Genomic DNA, 19,315 nt, shown 5'->3' with positions numbered 1-19,315 from the left:
ACACTAGAACGTATCAAATGCCATCCATACAGCTCCACATTAAGCAAATTCTTTGTAAGCACATGGGTGCATTACTATCTAATTTACATCTGAAAGCAAAACCTAACAATGTGCCTGATATAGTTAGTTTAAAAAAGGCTGACTTGAAACGACACTTGACTTTTTTAGCTTTTTATAAATGTCAATCAAGATGTAAAACATGACAAAAACATAACTTTTTAGAAACGTACATCAAAACATGATCAAATACGGATATTGAGGAAGGTCACAACAAACACAAGTGTCAATCTAACTACAACAGCACGGCAATAACGTTCAAGTTTAACGTGTAATGGTCACAACTCGAAAACCACGGGAAATGTACTAAGGGCCAACAGCATGCAGGTCTGCTCCACGTTCAAACAACGCTCCTAAACGCCAAGGCAGGCACGTGTTGCTTTCGCGATCGATGTTCCGTCGTCTTGCTGCCACCTCACATCATCTCCAGCTGTAGGGAAGGAAAAGTATTACAGAGAGCCTCGCAAACCAGCAGCCACCCTCCCAACAACCGATTCGTCACGTGCACCATCTTTGTAAGCAATCAGGGGTAATGCGAGTTGTAGAGCTTTAACCGTGCATAATTCAATATAAACTGCAAGTTGAAGATCATAACGGAACTGTGGTGCATTTTCCAATTGTGTTCAATCATGTTGAAACTAATGCTAATGTCAGGTTTCTTTTTCAACCAAAAGGTGTGAGTACACGTTAAACCAATCGCTGTCGTGCCCTTATTCCCAGCCTTTCAGGCAAGGCCTCTTAACGCACTGTGTAATTTTGACATTGGCTGCTCGCGTGTACCTGGGTGGGCTAGGACTGCACACTCGATTGTCATGGTAAAACTGCACCATGCATATTTTCATCTAAAGTTAGTGGCAATGCCTATGAGAGCAACACAAAGAGAGCACTACAATACCAAGGTTGAGCAGGTCAGGGAAACACTGGGTGATGGACTTCATGCAACTTGAGACTAAAACGTGTTTTTACCTGTAAAGCCTCAGTAAAGCTGAACTTATATTTAAGTCTTGTATGTCCACGTGGGGGATAAAACAAGAGTCTTCAGAGAAAACTCAACAGTGAGTGTCGCTCACAACCTCCACACACAGGTATGCCAGCAACCTACTTGCTGTGTGTTACATTGTACAGGCAGCTCGCTGCCCTGCATGTGGGTGTCTCTTGAACTTCATACCTTCATCTCTACCTGGTCCTCCAACCCTGCCATCAAAGCAGATTACAAGCATATGCCTGAAATTGTTTCTCATCTCATAGGAATAAGAGTAAATGGGTCAAGTGACTCGCACTTACCAGATCATCGACATCTCCTGCCGGCTCAGCAACCATCAGCTCTTCCTGCTCCTGTTCCACCACAAAGAACTGCACAAGAACAATCGCAGCCAATATTATATGGGCACAGCAGCAAACAAGGGGAAACACAATGCCATATGTTAATGTAAACGTACAACTGACGATCTCTTCTTCTCTAAGCGTGTATATACTGTACAATCAAAATCGTACTGTACGTATACATTGTGTTGTGATCAACATTTAAAGGGAAATAAAATAGACTACAGACACAGAAAACAGTCTACTGCAACATAAACCCATGAAACAACGAAAAAATGTACACATAAAACATGTTTTAGTTCAGGGGAAAAGGGTAATTTGAGTTGTACATGTTGCCAAAAGCTCTTACAATTGTAGTTTGTTCTTTAAGACCTATGCACGTGATTGCAAAACATATCCCAAAACAATGAGGTGCACATATTGTATATTGCACTTGACGTGCATGGTCTTCATTGCTCCCTAACACAAGGGGTCACCTGCTCAGCTTCCTGGCCAGTCACGCTGCTCGCTGAGTTTTCCTCACAGCTGATCAGGGTCAGCCGATCTGAGTAGCAAGGAGAGAAACACGAAATGCAAACTTTTCAATACAGTATCATTGCCTTTCCATACTACAAAACTAAAATTTTACTTAAAATGAGTACAGACTACGTCTGAAAGCTGGAAAAACTACAGAATGAAAATACTAACATTACAGACACTGCATAACTATACCAAAGAAGCTTAGATATGACAGAATAATATGGCCGCAGAATAATAAAAAATGTATCACTGGTCAACAGGCCAGGTGGTTACGACAGTGCACTGCAATTACCGAGGGTTATTGTGCTCCATAATATAGATTTTTCTGGGTTAGACCGTGTAATATTTACACGATTTAACCCAAAAAAAACGATATTATGGATATTGGTCACGAAAGCCTACGTGTTAAACAGTTATTGTGCTGTGGTTTCAATCATTAGCTTTTCCGAGTAGAGAAGTACGAAGACAAAGATACCCCATATAGCGTTCAGACTTTGGGGGCAAGTACTGTTAGCAAACACCTATACACACACACACAGCGCACACCAGACAGAGCACTGATGGAAATGACCTTGCACCAGCAGCTGCCAAAAGTCCTGCAGGCCCAGATCTGCCACCAGCTGCTTGAGTCTCTTCAGGAATGTGTTGTACTGGTGAGGCTCTTTGGCCTGCCATCACAACCGGCACACACGGCCACCAACATGATGGGGAAAACGTTTAATTTGCAGCACTAATTTAACGATTTCAAGTTACGGTTGTAAAAAAGTGTATTGTAAATTTCACGACAACAAGTTGGGGCGCACATCAGACTTTTCGATTAACAAGTGACGCTTTTTGAGATTGCAAGACGATTGCAACCACTAGTATGTTTAAGTAACTAAAATTAGGTGGGGTTGATGGGGTTGGGAGCTTCATAACATTTATATGCATACGTAAAGATAAAAAAGATAAGCAATGTCTCTTTCATAGACATGTCTCTCCATATTAAAAATAAAAGTATTTTTTTACACAACCCAATGATCAGTTTGATCATGCATACAGTAAATACACAATCCTATACCCTGCATTCCTTATATCTGCCTACAGACAGCCAAGTGAATTAGCATTTGAAACTCAGGTGTTGGGGAGGCAGGAGAGAAAGGGGAATTCTTGTTGAGAAAGGGTGTTGAGGGAGGAATGTGTCTGTATGTGGATGCACGTGTGAATGTATGTGCGCCTGTGGTGTGTGTGTGCCTATGGCCAACCCTATTACTGACTGGACATCATTGTGGTTGTCCGCGGAGGGGGCCAGACTGCTTCTTACTTGAGAATGGCAGATTATTTTGTGTGTTCATGCAAAGAGGTATTTAATAAGAATAAAAGTATGCCCTATCTTTTCGATAAAAAGGTAACAAACATACAATATTTGGTTAATTTTCTACTTTTTACACTACTTCCCTACAATGTCTGAATTTTATGTTTTCATTCATTGACTATGCAGGCACACTTCCTTATCTAGTTTCCCTGCCTGGTTTGTGAAATCTCTCTGCGCTGAGGTTTTGCGTGAGATGATGCAGACATTAGGCACTGGCCCTTCATAGCATATATTGTTGGAATCATCACAGAAATGGCCCTTGAATAACTGTAATGGCCAAATAATGTACAGCCTGATTGCAAAATAACAATGATGCTGCAGTTCTTAACGTGGGATGTGCAACATTATACAAACGCAACAAACTAATGTACAGGAAAGCTAGAGTTCATCTTCGGATTAGGCGGCACATACCTTGTTAGCTTCTTCTCGGTATGCTTTTAGGCAGTCCAATGTCTTCATGTAGTAGGTCCTCTCCCGCAAATCCAGGAACTTTTCCAGGCACTGTTCCAGTTGCTCAGACACTGGGTGCAGACGAGAGAAACATGGATTTGCTCCACCCCCTACAGTGCAATCTGGATACAGTCTGAAGGGAGGCTTACAACGTTGACTTTCGAGTCCCACAAAAACGAAATGTCCTGCTGTCTGAACTTCAGCGCTACTTGGTGGACACAACCCCAGCACCTTCTTGTGCAATGGATGTTGCCACTGCGATAAGGTACACAATGTGATGCACACGCATGCGTTGTCACACATTTGGGACTTTGATTTTATGCAACTAAAGCAATTACAATGCACAGTCGAGCAAGATCAGAAAGAGAATTGCTAATGTAAAGCCCACTGGATGACTTCATTGCGTCGCAAAAACAAATGTTTGTTTTATTCATAAAATGTCACAGAATAAACCACACAATGTAGTTTCAGCAGGTATGCACATTTATGCTACTGAAATGCAATTGTGATACCTCATCAAAAGCACCACTTAAACAGCCACAATCAGAAAAAAGCATTACCACTAAGTGTAGGCCAATTCAACTTATTCAGCATTTTCAACAGGATTCAGGTTTGAAACCCAATACCAAAACTGCTGAGATGGATTACGATATAGAATGAGGGTAAAAAAACCAACGTCTGTTAAATACCAACAATTCACTGTGCGGGCCGGTCTGAATTAGAGTCTGTAGTTGAAGTCTGGGCCTTGTAAAGGAATGCAGCATCCTGCCTGGGACCTTAAACTGGCCCTGTGTCTTAATGCTCCGCACAGCCATAACATATGGAAATTATTAAGGGCTGCATACTCGCTGCACGACGCACAGGCAAGACCGTCAACGTCAAGCTACCAACACGGGCCCAATCTTAAGGGAAATCTAATGTGTGGATTTTAATTATAGCTGCAATGTTTTTTTCTGTTGAGTTTTTATTGTTGTTTAGGTTTGTAAAAATAACAACAAACACCACTGCGAAACTCCAAGGTTGGTTGTTCACAATTAGAAAACAACCCCATGTGACTCCAAGGCATTCGTCACGACAAGGATGCACAAAATATTCGATTTAAACATCAAAAATGACGTCATTCCCTGTAATGCTACGTGTGGAAGTTTCAGACTCATATATTTGGATATATTTTTATACATTTAACGGAATTGTTATAATTTTTCATCACTGCTGTGCTGTCCGAGCAGGTGCCAGCCTCACACAATCTGATTTAGGGAAATAAGCAAAAGGAAAGCTCTTGGCGAGTGCTCTGTGGACAGACGAGCATGGCCCGTGCGGATGCTTACTGCAGAAACTGCTGCAGTGTGTTTGCCTTGGCCAAGACCTCCTATTTACACACATTCGTCTCCTTGTAGCGCACACTCAAACACCGGCAAAATGCAGACAGAAAACACACAGGCTGTCCGTCTTAAGCACAGCAAGACGTTGTTTTAAGTTTGCTATGGCACTGCACAAAAGGGCTATATAAGTTTGCAATGTTTTAAACTAAAATACGACTTAGCAAACAAAGTTTGAGGGAATTGCGTCAGTTTAATTGAGAGGAAACAGATAATTTTCGTTAACGGACAGTAGTCATTTTAATTTTTACAGCAGATAATATATGCTTCACTTTTGCAAATTAAAATGAAAAGGCAACTAACCTTCCTTGAAGGAAAACTCTTCTTTTCTTGCACACAACACCTGAAAGTCCTTGCGAGGATCGACTGTGCCAACCTGCAGGGGGTGACAATGCTCATTAACAGTTTACAACCAGAAAAAAAATACAATGTTATTACACACGTTCACCCATGCAGGTGACCTTCAACAGATGGCACCAAGATCCTTATTCATATTCTTAGGTTTTTTCGGTAAAGTCACGTAGGTAAAACATCAAAATTAATAAAAATAAATAAAATAAAACAAAAATCACGACGTTTCGGAGGCAACACAAACGTCGTGATTTTTGTTTTATTTTATTTATTTTTATTAATTTTGATGTTTTACCTACGTGACTTTACCGAAAAAACCTAAGAATATGAATCCTTGCAGTCACGAAAGCTTCAAATCTAGAATCCTTATTCATACCAGGGACCGCTCCAGCCAAAACTCAGCGAGTGTGGTATATTGACGAGGTAACATTTTGTATCAGCTGCTCAAGTGTTCAATGTTGCCTAACCTTGCTGACCCTGCCTTCTGCTACACTCGCCACAAGGCACGCGCTTCCATTCTCGTCCCTGTCATCTGAAAAGCGAGGCTTCTTTTCTTCAGGCTCTTCGCGATTCCTGCTGGGCAAAAACATGGCGCATTGCTTTGCGGAGATGCACGATGTCGTTTTAAAATGAAGGACTACAATGATTTACTCAGTTGTTCATTATGTTCTCGTTTTTATTCCTAAAGATCTCCAATTTAGCAACCTACCTGTCCTTGAAGATGTCCTTTCCAGTTAACTGCTCCTTCTTGGGAGCAGCTTGGAGCGGGAACAGCTTTTGGAGAAGCTCGATGACTGGCACGCTGGCAGCTGTGATCTCAGGAGGTGGCTCCAGCATGGCCAAGAGGTTTTGTTCCATTGGAGGAAGAGGCTCCTCAGGGAAGAAGGCCTTGTGCTGCAGGCACTGACAAGCGCACCGCACTGTTTGTTCTGTGGTTGTGTTGTAGAATCAATTCCTTTCTCTGCTATTAATATAATAGCTCACCTCTTTCGTCATAAATACTCAAAAGCCCAAGTGAATTTATGCTAAAATGATTATTGAGGCTGTTCTCATCCCCTGTTTACAGCTCTGAGTCAGTGGTGAAAAATCCTCATTCCTATGGTGCAAAATGCGCCTTTTGGCGTCCTCTGGTCGAACACCATTTGAGACGAGGCTCAAAAGAAAGCTGTCTCTGGTGTGGACCAATCAGTTTCAAAGACAATGCATATATTATCAGAGTATACATATATATTTTTTGTATTTTGACTACAAGTATTGTGGTTAATGCAGACATGATTCATTGTAAAAGGTTTCAGTTTGGTGTTTTAACATCTGAACACCTGTTTTGTTGCCAGATAAAAGGGGAAAAACCTATTCTCATAAAATAATTTCATTTTCATAACTAATTCAACTGTTGGCTGACGTGTTTAAAACAAGGGCCATCAAACCTGGAAAAGGCGCTGGAACACTGGGTTCGGAATCTTGGTCGTCTTAAAGAGCTCCTCTACTACTGCCTCCATCATCCTCCCGCACCAGGCTCATCCGATCGATGAGCGAGTCCACCGCACTCAGTTGCTCCTCTGCCCAGACCGGACGAGGGGACACAGCACATGGATCCGTGAACCCCTGCAGTAATGATATTTACTTATTCAGGAATGCCTCACTGAGTCTCTTAAGTGGTTGACCCACGCATAAGAGGGTCGATCACTTCCAGGTAGGTCCATACAGATAAGTATATGAACCCAATTGCGATACTGACATATCCTGGCCACCTCTTCGACCAGCAGGTATGGAAATTTCACAAATCTGTGAGACACTTTTTTTTATTAATCTGATCTCGATCTCGAAACTCAGAATAACAATCTCAATCTGTATTTATCCTGGAGAAGTCTGATGAGCTATGAAGCTCTTTTTCGCAGATATCCAGTCGGGGCAGGTCAGAAAGTTACAACAAACATAATATAAAAAAATCCCTTCACTCTCATTGGTGTTAAAATGTCCCAATCAAAAGAAATCCTCACATCTTACCCGACGGAGTGAACATCTTGTTGTTTAGGAGAGGGGGAAACGTGTAATGCCTGAGGTCCTCACAATATGGCAGCTGCAAAAAAACCATGTACTGGAAACACAAAGGAAACATCAGTTAAAAGGTAATGAAAAAAATCGACCAAATACATTTCCACACAGAGCACAAGTTGTTGATAATAAGGATACATTATTTTAAATCATGCCGCATATTCCGAGACTACAACTCATCTCAAACATTTGAAAGGGCACTCCCCAGTAGTAGCCATCCCTGTGAGTACAAGGGGACTCAGCACCTGGCCTGCAAATGGGCATCAGTCTGCCAGTTGGGGCAAATGATTGCTGTTTATTTCAAATCAAGTTATTTTTCAGGTAATTTTCAAATATGGCAAATGTGGACCCCAACTCTTGCGAATCACGTCAGGGGCTCTCACATTCACAGTGATGGCTATGGTTTTATGACGGTTATTGCACACCGCAGAAATAATCAGGGTGGCTGCTGGATTCGAAGCATGAACCTCTGCAAAAAATGGGGTCGGCAAACAAAATAACAAGAGCCATTTTTTACAATTTGGTAAAAAATGTAACATTTCAAGAGCTGCAACGCACGTGAATGCAAGATGGACCGTAATAAATAACATTGCGAAGCAGTCCTTAAAGAGCCACATGTGGTTCCAGAGCCACAGGTTGCTGACCCCTGCACAAGACCATGTCACCAACCTAATAGGTTAAATAAAAAAAATATTCTAGAAACATTTGCAGACACGTTTGACTGCCATAAGGCACAGCTGGTGAAAACCCAGTGAACAGCGACCAACTTACTTCATGGGTGCTTTTGATGTTGGGGAATCCAAAGCCGACTTGCGGGATTGAAGCGACATTGTAGGCATAACGGACGATGGCCACCATGTCTAGCTCCTCCAAGGCATGCAGCAGTGCGGAGAATGCCACCACCGAGTGCTACTCACCATAAGGGGGTAACGGCGTCAAATCTAAAGGCTTATCCATACATGCTGGAACACAAGCCTTAACATGCAAATCCACATTACTCGAGATGTACATTAAAGTAGGATGGGGAATATCACACAGCAGCCTATGGTGTGTAAAGGCTGTCACTTTTCTGAAGATGTGGTGCTATTTAGCAGCTTGAGAATACACGTGGGACAGATTCTGTCTTGAACATACAGCACATGAATGGGTGTTATTGGTGGCGTTCACATGCTCGGCTTGTGTAAATAATGGACTGCAATCAGCTCTGTTAATGACATGAGAAAGAGCTGTAGTCAAATGTACATGAATAAAAAATAATGCATGTGACACGGAAGATACACAAATACATACTTCATCATCTCCGTTGCCAGTGATTTTGATGGTTTGGGTACCCATGTAGTGATGACGTTTTATCTGCAGTGTGACAAGAGCAAAATAAGCAAAACCTCTATTTTTATATCCCATGGTATGACTCCCACAAAGTTGAAAAGCAATGTATGCACATAAGTCTGTCTGAAATACTGTATTTGCATAGGCACAGGGTTACTTACATGGCAGGACTTGGTAAAGCCCAGCACATCAAAACATTTCCCATCCAACTTGTACTTCATCTGGCTCTCATCCTCTTTCGAGAATGGGACTATGTCACTTCCGTAACGATATCCTGCATGCAAATACATCGGTCTGCAAGCTGTCACGACTTTTTATTCCAGAGAAACATTTTATCTGGCTTGTTTATTGCCAGATTATCGCTCGTACTTAAATAATTACAGTTAAAACACGCAAAGCAATTTCTATGCTACAAGGACATTTGAAATATCCGGACCATAGCGAATAACTGTATAAACCTGTTAAGGTGACATTTTTCAGTCATCTATTTTGCACACCTTGGATGAGGTCGTCTTCGCCAATTTCTTTCTCGTGTTCATCAAACAAGCAGTAGACTGTCTCCTGCTTTATATCTTCCTTTCTCTTTGACTGCGCCTCAACGGTCGTCCAAGCCTTCTTTGGCGTCTCCAATGTCACCTGGATACGAATGTGTACACAAACACACTAAGGATAAAATGGCCAGCACAGAGCATCTGAGCTAAGATTCTAAATTCATAAGCCGGAGTTATTAACCTTTACAATGAGTATGTCACGTTCTCTTTACAAGGGAAATATAAGCTGCTTAAATGTTCGAAATCACTATGTACATACAGGGACTCCTCTACTTACAAATATTCGACTTACAAACTTTCACCCATGTCAGGGCAATTAACATGTAGATTGGATGCTGCCTTCCTACTCACAGCCTTGTAGCCTGTAATGCGGATGGTCAGGTTGGCGCCCAAGGTCATTGTGCATGGCCAGGGGTATGGCTGCCGCTCCATCCTCTTAAAGAAGCTCAGACGTTCTAGTCCATCACTGCATACGACACACCTCTGTGCTTTTAGTTTCCAGCGTAACACTGTTATAATACACGTAAAAATCAATGTAATATACTGTATGAGAAATTTAAAAATTACATGTCTGCGATTGAAACAAATCCAATTACACACTGTCAGAGAGAAAAAATGGCTGGAGACATTTACGGAATAACAAAGCATCCATGTGCACAACGGACCACCCATACCTGAAAGTGTAGACTTCATCCAGCTCCGGCTCCCCCTCTGGCCCCAGCAGCAGATCCTTCAGAACCTTCACTCCTTTGTGTTGCACCGCTGTGAGGCCTTTACCCCCTGGACCTCTATAGCGAGGGCCTTGCCCTTCATTACGGCCATCATCACCACGATCCATGTCCCCCTCTTCACTTAATGGGAATGGAAGACTGCACAGAATGGTATAAGGCAACAGAGTGGGGCATCACAAAACATTATATTGCTGCATTACTCACAACTCATTTACTGCATTTACCATCTCAAACATAATTTGCACCTCCGATAAGCACGGTTGGCTACGTACGCTGTGAAAGAATTCAAAATACATACATCATCACAGCGTGGAAGTGCTGAATATGTGGTCTTTCTTACAAAAACTGGAGAGAGATATCGGCCTTTTTCAGGTTTTTTCTGATGATGTCAACCTGGTCTGAACTGCAGGGGCCACCAAAGTCGCTGAGCACACAAATGCTTATCCTTTCAAACCGCTTTCCCCTACAGAGCGCAGACAGACACAATATTATTATTCATTACAGGATACAATTGCAACAACAAATTATGCCAGAATATGACTCATGCATATTGCCAGTACACAAGTGTTTGTCAGTTGTACACTAAATTTGTGGAATAGGTTCACCTTGAAACTTAAAACGGATGTAAAAATATAATTTGACCCAATGAAAAATATCAATACGTACACAACTTTTTTCTGAAGGAGGTCCATGCATACCACAATAGCATCCACATCTGTCAGGCGAAGTCAAGGCCTAAACCAGATTACGCATCAGGATGCCACCTCATAATCACATGACATATTCGCACCTGAACAATTTTGTTTGCAGATGTAAAGAGCAAAACACAACAGAGGACTTACTGACATGGTGCTTACATTGTGTGGGCAAACATGGGCAATCAGGAAGTGAAACAAGGCCTTTGATTGGTGCCCCTAATCTGGGATAGACCACCTGGAGTTGACGACGGAAAAAGGGAAGGTATAGACAGGCCTGGAAAGGAATTGGCTAGAGACAGAGAATTGCAGGGATTGGAGGAAAGATACAAACGCAAAGGGAAGGAAACGAAGGTTGACTAAGAGGACGGTTGAGAACCGTTAGAGAAGGAGGACGAGGATTGGCTGTGGAAAGCAAGTCAGGGAACCTTTGCGAAAAAGGGCTCAGGGGATATAAAAAAGAGAAACACAGGGGGAGGGGACGCTTGTAGAGAAGACTGAGCTGTGCTTAAAGACAGTGTTCGTGTCCACAATAAAGACTCTTAATAATGGAGGAACGTGTGTCGGTCGTCATTACACTTGTGCGTGCATTTACTCAATTACACATCTGCAAGCGCTCCTGCGTACTAAAGTCAAACACCTCCAAAGCAATGACACGTACAAAACTTTGTGAAACAAGTGTCTGCAGCCCACACATATCGTTGGACAATTCACAAGGTAAAAGCCGATTATCGCATACACAGATCAAGGATACAGTCACCCTGGCAACTGCATGACTCCAAAGTTTGGATATATTCGAGGAGCTCAAAATCTGCCACTCTGAGAGAACGAATTGCGTTGATGTTCTGGTAGCCACCGTCTTCAGCCAGGTCATTTTGTGTCTCCTCAGTGCCAAAAAGCACAAGGGCCACCTCATCCTTGCTGTCTGCAAAAACCTGTAGGGAGGAAAAAATATACCAGTGACAAGCAACTAACAAGGGCTTCGCAAACACAGGCTTGACAGAAACACTCATATAGTGTATTAACATTTAATCATTTTCATATAGAATATTGTATGTACTGTACTGCTGTATAAAGTAAAAACATTTGCTGTTGTGGTAATTGAATAGAAACATCCATATTATCGCTTAACCGTGGGAAATCACCGTGTTCTGTATAAAGTATGTACAACTGTCTAAATGTAACAAAAATGGAGAATATATATACTCTACTGGGCAATTAAAAATAGCAGGCATACAAACATGTAATGCAACATTTGTAATTTAAAAAGCAAAAAAGATATGCATGTAAAATTCATGAAAAATGTGAGACTGTAAGTTTACATTCAACATAACAGCAGTGAGCGTCAGACTGCGCACACAAATAACGATGAGCATTAAGTGGATAAGGGTTGGGGGGGGGGGTCAGAAGTTAAGGGTTGGCGGTTAGGGGATATGGGGGGGGGGGTCAGGGTTGGGATTAGGGGGATACTTCTCTGAGCATCGGTGCAAGTACCACACGCACCTGCCTCTGGGTGAACTTGGTGAAGACCTCCTTGGCGAAATCCATGGATGTCCTCTGGCCCGGGACTTGGCTTCCCATGCTCAGCCCCACGTCCATGCACACCGCCATGGCAGACTACGGGGTAGTAGTAGTGGTAGGGGTGGGGAGGGGCATCATTCAGAATGTATTTATACTGGAGGAATCCGATGAGCTATAAAGCTCTTTGTCATAGATGTAATTAAAATAACCAATGCCTCAATGTGAGGAGACAACACTGCCTACTAATACTGGGTGCGAGAAATGACAGAAAATCCTCACTGGGTCTCAAAATATGTTTGCTGGAGGGTCCTGCCAAGTTTTTCACAGCAGGGGAGGTGATGTTAATATCTGTATTGAATACGTAATCCCGATTTAGTAATTTGCAGGCGATATTTCAGCATTTGGGTGTTTGGTCAATAACAATTACATTTTTGGAAAGGGAGGTCCCATGAACCAGTTACATTAAGGAACCTTTTGCCAGTATAAAAATATGAAAAAATAAGAATAGGTTTAAACCTTTCTGGCAATAAAACAGTTAAGATGTTACATGATTCCTTGCAAAAGGTTTCGATTTGGCGTTTGAACATATTAACATGTTTTATTGCCAGAAAGGGTAAAACCTATTCTTATTTTTTTTCATACCATTGGATGGTGTTTAACCAACTGCAGTGGAAACCCATACAGAACAGGGGGGAGAACATACAAACTCCGCACAGGAAGGCTCCCGGGTAGAGAATCAACGGTCACCGCCGTAGCTCCACTCAACGCTCTGTATATGTAGTGAGTTCAACAGAGTCGCAGACGTACTCTTTGGAGACAACACACGGGCTAACTGCCCCTTAACAGGATAACAACCTATGGTGGTGGACCACCAGGCTAACTACACTAATTACACCGTCACTAGCTACAACGGACCGGACCACAGCCTGGGTCCAGGTCCACGTGTTGGAGACTCTGTAGTACGTAGAACGTAGATTTCTTCACAACAGCAGCCGGTCCCTCTGGGGGATCCGGCTTATATTCTCTACAGCGTAGCTGGCTCCGCCCTTAGCCACGCCCACCTTCCAGAATCCTCGAGCAGGATCTCGACCCTGACACGTGACCACCCCTAGCCCCCACCTGGGGGCCCCTGTGTAGACTTAACCGGCCACGTGTCCTCTTGGGTCAGCCAGAGTGCCACAGCCGGCATTCCCGCACCCTGTCCTGTAGGGGTCTGCACTGCACGCAGAGCGTGGTGCCATCCAGCAGTGTCAGTCCGCGCTCACCGAGCCCCTCTAGGGCCGGTACTGCACCCACATGCAAGTGGTGTCCGCGATGTCACCGCATATAAAACAGTGGCCAACACTGCTACCTTTCTTGCCAGCATCAAAGTATCATCTATTCTTATACAAAGTGTCCTGTAAAGCCTGTAACCACAACTTTTCCAACAAACCCGTCATTGCACGCAGTTCAACGCTCACGAACATCATCAGTGCGGCTGCCGTCTGTACCCTGCTCTGGTGCTGCATTCGTTATGGACTGCCGCCGTCCCGTACCCTCTGCAATGTCCCGTGCTATACGGGCATTTGCCGTGTTGCTGTACGCAACGCACTCAATGTGCAATGTTGTGTGTTGTATCAGCAGTGCGTTGCCTGCACCGTGCCCTGCGACGTCACTCTGCTGTGTGTGCCCTGCGCGTGTTGTATGTAAACAGACTGCGCTCTACATCTCGCATTCTATTCGCTTCATTGTCCGTGTTATCGTGCGCTGCCCGTCTGTATACCGCGCGTTGGGTATCATCTTGCTACTGCGTGTGCGGCAGACCAGAATCTGGTAATCTGTGGTGCGTGTGCAGTGTCTGCCGTGTGAAGAGAGGGAGGGAGGGAGGGATGGAGGAGAGGTGGAGACGCTCTGCGGCCCTACCCGCGCCATCGCAGCAGCAGCAGCAGCAACAACAACGACGGCGGCGACTTCCCGCGTAAATCAACTTCCGGGGATGACGTCTACAAACCAGCGTGACGTCATCTTCCTGGGCTTGCCTCGCCTGCGCGTGCATCGGTGACGTCATACCTCCTGAGGGGCGGTGGGGAAGGGGGGGGGGTCTGGTGGGGAGGGGCCGGTGGGGAGGGTGGGGAAGGGGGAAGGGGGGGGCCGGTGGGGAGGAGGCGGTGGGGGGGGCTGGTGGGGAAGGGGGGGCTAGTGTGGATGGGGGGGGGAGGAGGCGGTGGGGGGGGGCTGGTGAGGATGGGGGGGGGGCTGGTGGGGAAGGGGGGGGGGGGGGGGGGCTGGTGGGGAAGGGGGGGGGTGAGGTGGGGGGTTGGTGGGGAGGGGGGGCTGGTGAGGATGGGGGGGGCTGGTGGGGAAGGGGGGGCTGGTGAGGATGGGGGGTTGGTGAGGATGAGGGGGGGCTGGTGAGGATGAGGGGGGGCTGGTGGGGAAGGGGGGGGGCGGTGGGGAAGTGGGGGGGGCTGGTGAGGAAGGGGGGGGCTGGTGGGGAGGGGGACGGTGGGGAAGGGGGGGGGCTGGTGAGGATGGGGGGGGGGCTGGTGGGGAGGGGGCTGGTGGGGAGGGGACGGTGGGGAAGGGGGGGGCTGGTGAGGATGGGGGGGGCTGGTGGGGGGGGGGCTGGTGGGGAGGGGCGGTGGGGAAGGGGGGGGGCTGGTGGGGAGGGGACGGTGGGGAAGGGGGGGGCTGGTGAGGATGGGGGGGGCTGGTGGGGAGGGGGCTGGTGGGGGGGGGGCTGGTGGGGAGGGGGCGGTGGGGAAGGGGGGGCTGGTGAGGATGGGGGGGGGATCGGCCTCTGTGGAGGAGGAGGAGGAGGCTGGTGAAGGACGCTGCTGCTGCTGGGGGCCAGTTGGAGGCAGTCGCCTTCCAGCAACAACGGAGGGCAGAAGAGCGACGCTCACAACAACGAGCGGAGCGCCGGGCGGATAAAAATTCCGCAAGTTAGCACAGTGGTGGGGGGGGGGGTATAGCTGGTGTGCATCTACCAGTGGTCATCTCAGTCAGCCGACCCATGGCACTTGCTGGGTCTGTCCAGAGACCTCTCTGTCGACACTTCAAGGTGGTCTCAAAGTGCACCTAGCCTGGCACATGCGCCGCGGTGACGCCTCCGTCACTTAGTACGGAAGGGGGGGGAGGTCGGCAGCCCGTGGACACAAAGCGGCCCGATATTTCACTTAAACACCGAACACATTAAATTAACACTTCGACCAATGTTATGATTAGTAATATAACTTTTTTTGTGTTGTAAATCTTCCTACGCAACTTTATTGATTGTCTGTGTCGGTTTACGACATGTTTCACTAACGCGATTTGACCTAAAAATCTATTTGGTTACTAAAACTCAACACGTGCCAATCATCCACCTTTAAAATGACGTATATCTAATAAGCGACGTTTTGTGCATTGACAATGTTTAACATTAATATCACACTCATAACTTGTAGACGTAGGTCTTTTCATTTGTTTATGGTTGCTTTACATGATAACATGTCACCTGTCCTGTTCATGTAACACTTAAAACAAATCAGCGAAAGGGTTATATAAATAAAATGTATTATAAAACAAAAGGCAAAAAACTATTATGTATATATAAATGCGTAGTTTAGTCCTTATTCAGTATTCTTAGGTTTTTTTCGGTAAAGTCACGTAGGTAAAACATCAAAATTAATAAAAATAAAATAAAACAAAAATCACGACGTTGCCTCCGAAACGTCGTGATTTTTGTTTTATTTTATTTTTTATTAATTTTGATGTTTTACCTACGTGACTTTACCGAAAAAACCTAAGAATATGAATCCTTGCAGTCACAAAAGCTTCAAATCTAGAATCCTTATTCAGTGTCTACTCGGCGATTCTTGGCTTGTCTCTTGTATTCATTAAATGGACCATCTCTTGTCACTGCCCAGCAATTGTCTGCAAGCATTGATGGACTCCCATTTGCCCTGATAGCGTTTCTCCATTGTTGCAATCTCCTGGTGAAATCGCTCGCCATTCTCGTCGCTCCCTGCTCCGCAGTTCGGTGGGGAAAAAATGTAGATGAGAGTAATTTATTTTTTATCTTTAGTGACATGTTGCAACCAAGGCTTTTGTATACCTTGAGGAGGTTTTCCACCAACTCCCTGCAGTTGTTTCTGAGAAAATGTGTTGCCACCAACTGGAAGGCTTTCCGTGCCGTCTTTTCCTTGCCACGCAGTGGACTGTCAAATGCATCATCTCGAAGAAGTTCACGAATCTGAGGACCAACAAAGACACCTTCCTTTATCTTAGCTTCACTTAACCTTGGAAATTTTCCACAGAGGTACTTGAAAGCTGCTTGTGTTTTGTCCATGGCTTTGACAAAGTTCTTCACCAGACCCAGCTTGATGTGTAAGGGTGGTAACAAAATCTTCCTTGATTCAAAAAGTGGTATATGCTGAACACTTTTCCTCTCAGGCTCCAATGACTGTCGGAGTGGCCAATATATCTTGATGTAGTTGGAATCTATCGCACGACTATCCCATTTGCAGAGAAAACAGCAGCACTTTGTGTATCCAGTCTGCAGACCAAGCAAGAGAGCAACAACCTTCAAATTGCCACAAAGCTGCCACTGATGTTGGTAATAGTTTATGCACCTCAAAAGTTGTTTCATGCCCCTTCACCAGATACAGCCTAGGGTGGGGACCACCCAGCTAACTACTCTATACAGAGGAGTTACTGCTACGAAGGGTCGGACCCTCAGTCGGGTCTCCGACCACGTGGTTGCCTCGTAGGACGAAGAGATTCAGCTTGAGACATAGAGCTTCCTGCTTCCAGATGTTGAGCTTCCAGCTTGTAGAATGCAGCGACCCCGGTCCCTCTCAGGGACCCGCCTTATATCCCCCTGCGGTCGGAGCTGCTCCGCCCTTTAGGCCCCGCCCGCCTTCTCGAGCATTCTCGTTATCTCTCGATCCTTCTCAAGAGCTCTCCCCGGACACGTAACCACCCAATAGCCCCCCCACCTGGGGCCCCCTGTGTGGACTCTCCGGATCACGTGTCTACGGGGTCAACCAGAGTGCCATGGCCCGGGGCAACCCTGCCCCTGGGCTGACGCTCACCCACTCCCCCTCGTGGGAGCCCCCCACCACACGCTGTGCGTGGTACCCGCACTATCCCAGTGCTCGCCAAGCCCCGCTAGGGCTGGTGTTACACACAGCCACCCACACGGTGCTGTCCACGATGTAGGAACATCCAACGGCGCGACCCTTCTGGGCCGGCACCATACAGTCACATCCCCGATGTCACTACATATTTAAATGAGTAGAAGCAACAATAATACTCTGAGCTAAATGTCGAGTTTCTGAAACGTATGTAGAAGTATTTGATCAGATCAGGGTTGTCATTAAAACGTGTGGCAGTATACACAGGGCATGACAAGATTATGTTTAATGGATGAAGAATTTAAAAAGCTACAATATTGGGGTTATATAAAACAAACGGATTATTCACAAATGTATGCAGAATAGAAGCTACTGAAATATTAGCCAGTTATAAAATGCATGCCACCTGCACATATGCATGTCAATAAGCCAGAGGTTATTCCATGTCAATAACAGAATGCAGAGCCTTAGAAATAGATTCAGACAAACAGGACCCTGCGGGGTGGGCTGGTAGGAATAATACTTAGTACCGGTACAGAGATATCGACCGGGTATAGAGGAGTTAAAGAAAAAATTACTGTATTCTAGTGTAACGTTAATTAAAAGTATTTGTTTTGACAAGAAACGCTGTGAGATTTAAAGACTCGTAGTCTTTCATTTCCAACACCACCCTCAACACCACCCCTCCCACGGACGGACGGACGGACGGACGGACACATTAATCTATTGGTGGTCTGGTCCACTTCGTTCCTACCAGTATAAATAAACATTGAAGTTGGATACTACAATAGTCATTCTATTGATAGAAATGTGAGGTTGCGTTTCGTAGTACATTTAATGTTTGTAAAAAAGAATAGTAAACTTGACAGTCTATTATATCGCGTGAAAATGGAAATATATACAATGATGCCTTAATAGCTGCATGGTCAGTGGGTATTGCATAGCAACCGGAGGTGTGCAGTTCACATCTATAACTTAAATCGTACATGCCAGAAAGAATGTGAACAAATTACATCAGTGTCTATAGAACGTACTATTTATCTCAAGTCCAAACAACACATTCCTGCGGAGGGAGCTGGTAGGAACGTTGGGTTGCTCGGTCAATGGCCAGGGTCAACGGTGGCGTGGTGTATTCCGCAAATATGCCCGACTGTGAGGGCGGGCACAAGCCGGCGTGAGTAGGTTAAACGTTGAGTTTTATAAGGGCACCACGGGGTGACCAGCCCCTCCCCACCCAGCCCCACCCCTCCCACCCGGCCCCACATCACCCTACCCACCCAGCCCCTCCCCACCCAGCCCCACCCCTCCCACCCCCCACCCAGCCCCTCCCCACCCAGCCCCACCCCTCCCACCCAGCCCCACCTCACCCTATCCAACCAGCCCCTCCCCTCCCTCCCCCACCCAGCCCCTCCCCATCCTCCCCACCCAGCCCCTCCCAACCCAGCCCCACCCCTCCCACCCAGCCCCACCTCACCCTCCCCACCCAGCCCCTCTCCACCCTCCCCTCTCCACCCAGCCCCACCCCTCCCATTTTTGAATGCACGACGGACGGACGGACACAATAATCCCCTGTGGGCTGGTGGAACCAGGAGGTTCCTACCAGTAAAACTTCAATCATATTCGGTTGGTTTTAGGAAGAAAAAAGTTATCTGTTGAACGGACAGCATCTTGATGTCACAAACCATTGCACACAAGATGCAATTGATTGCATCTCACGTGCAACAAAGATAACCGTAATTGACGTTTGGGACAATTGCCGTTAACGAGGCCAGCACGAGGGGTGGGTGGGTGGCCAGCACCACGCCCGGCCGCCTTTGTCTCTCCCTAGGAGGCCCAGAACCGGTTCAGAGAATCGTGTTTGGTGGCCGTGAGCAGAAACCGAAACTCGGGTGGCCGGGTTC

General features: G+C 45.8%; 1 protein-coding gene across 1 annotated transcript; it reads right to left on the bottom strand.

Annotated features, from left to right (window-relative positions):
- Positions 1-155: 155 nt before the first annotated feature.
- XRCC5 (X-ray repair cross complementing 5) lies at positions 156-14,358 on the bottom strand. The gene is given in 22 exon segments (XM_061555595.1): positions 156-487; positions 1,342-1,410; positions 1,857-1,924; positions 2,471-2,567; positions 3,665-3,774; positions 5,386-5,458; positions 5,901-6,006; positions 6,143-6,336; positions 6,861-6,930; positions 6,932-6,992; positions 7,441-7,531; positions 8,260-8,397; positions 8,779-8,841; positions 8,979-9,091; positions 9,315-9,453; positions 9,720-9,834; positions 10,043-10,237; positions 10,440-10,562; positions 10,766-10,814; positions 11,549-11,729; positions 12,298-12,411; positions 14,218-14,358. Coding segments are annotated over 22 exon segments (2,193 nt in total). The 5' UTR covers positions 14,227-14,358; the 3' UTR covers positions 156-472.
- Positions 14,359-19,315: the final 4,957 nt, after the last annotated feature.

This window comes from Lethenteron reissneri, chromosome 21 (genome assembly GCF_015708825.2).
Source record: "Lethenteron reissneri isolate LAM-NWPU_2019-01 chromosome 21, ASM1570882v1, whole genome shotgun sequence".
NCBI classification, from domain to species: domain Eukaryota; kingdom Metazoa; phylum Chordata; class Hyperoartia; order Petromyzontiformes; family Petromyzontidae; genus Lethenteron; species Lethenteron reissneri.
The sequence above is the reverse complement of the archived record's forward strand: the minus strand, read 5'-3'. Positions and strand labels throughout refer to the sequence as shown.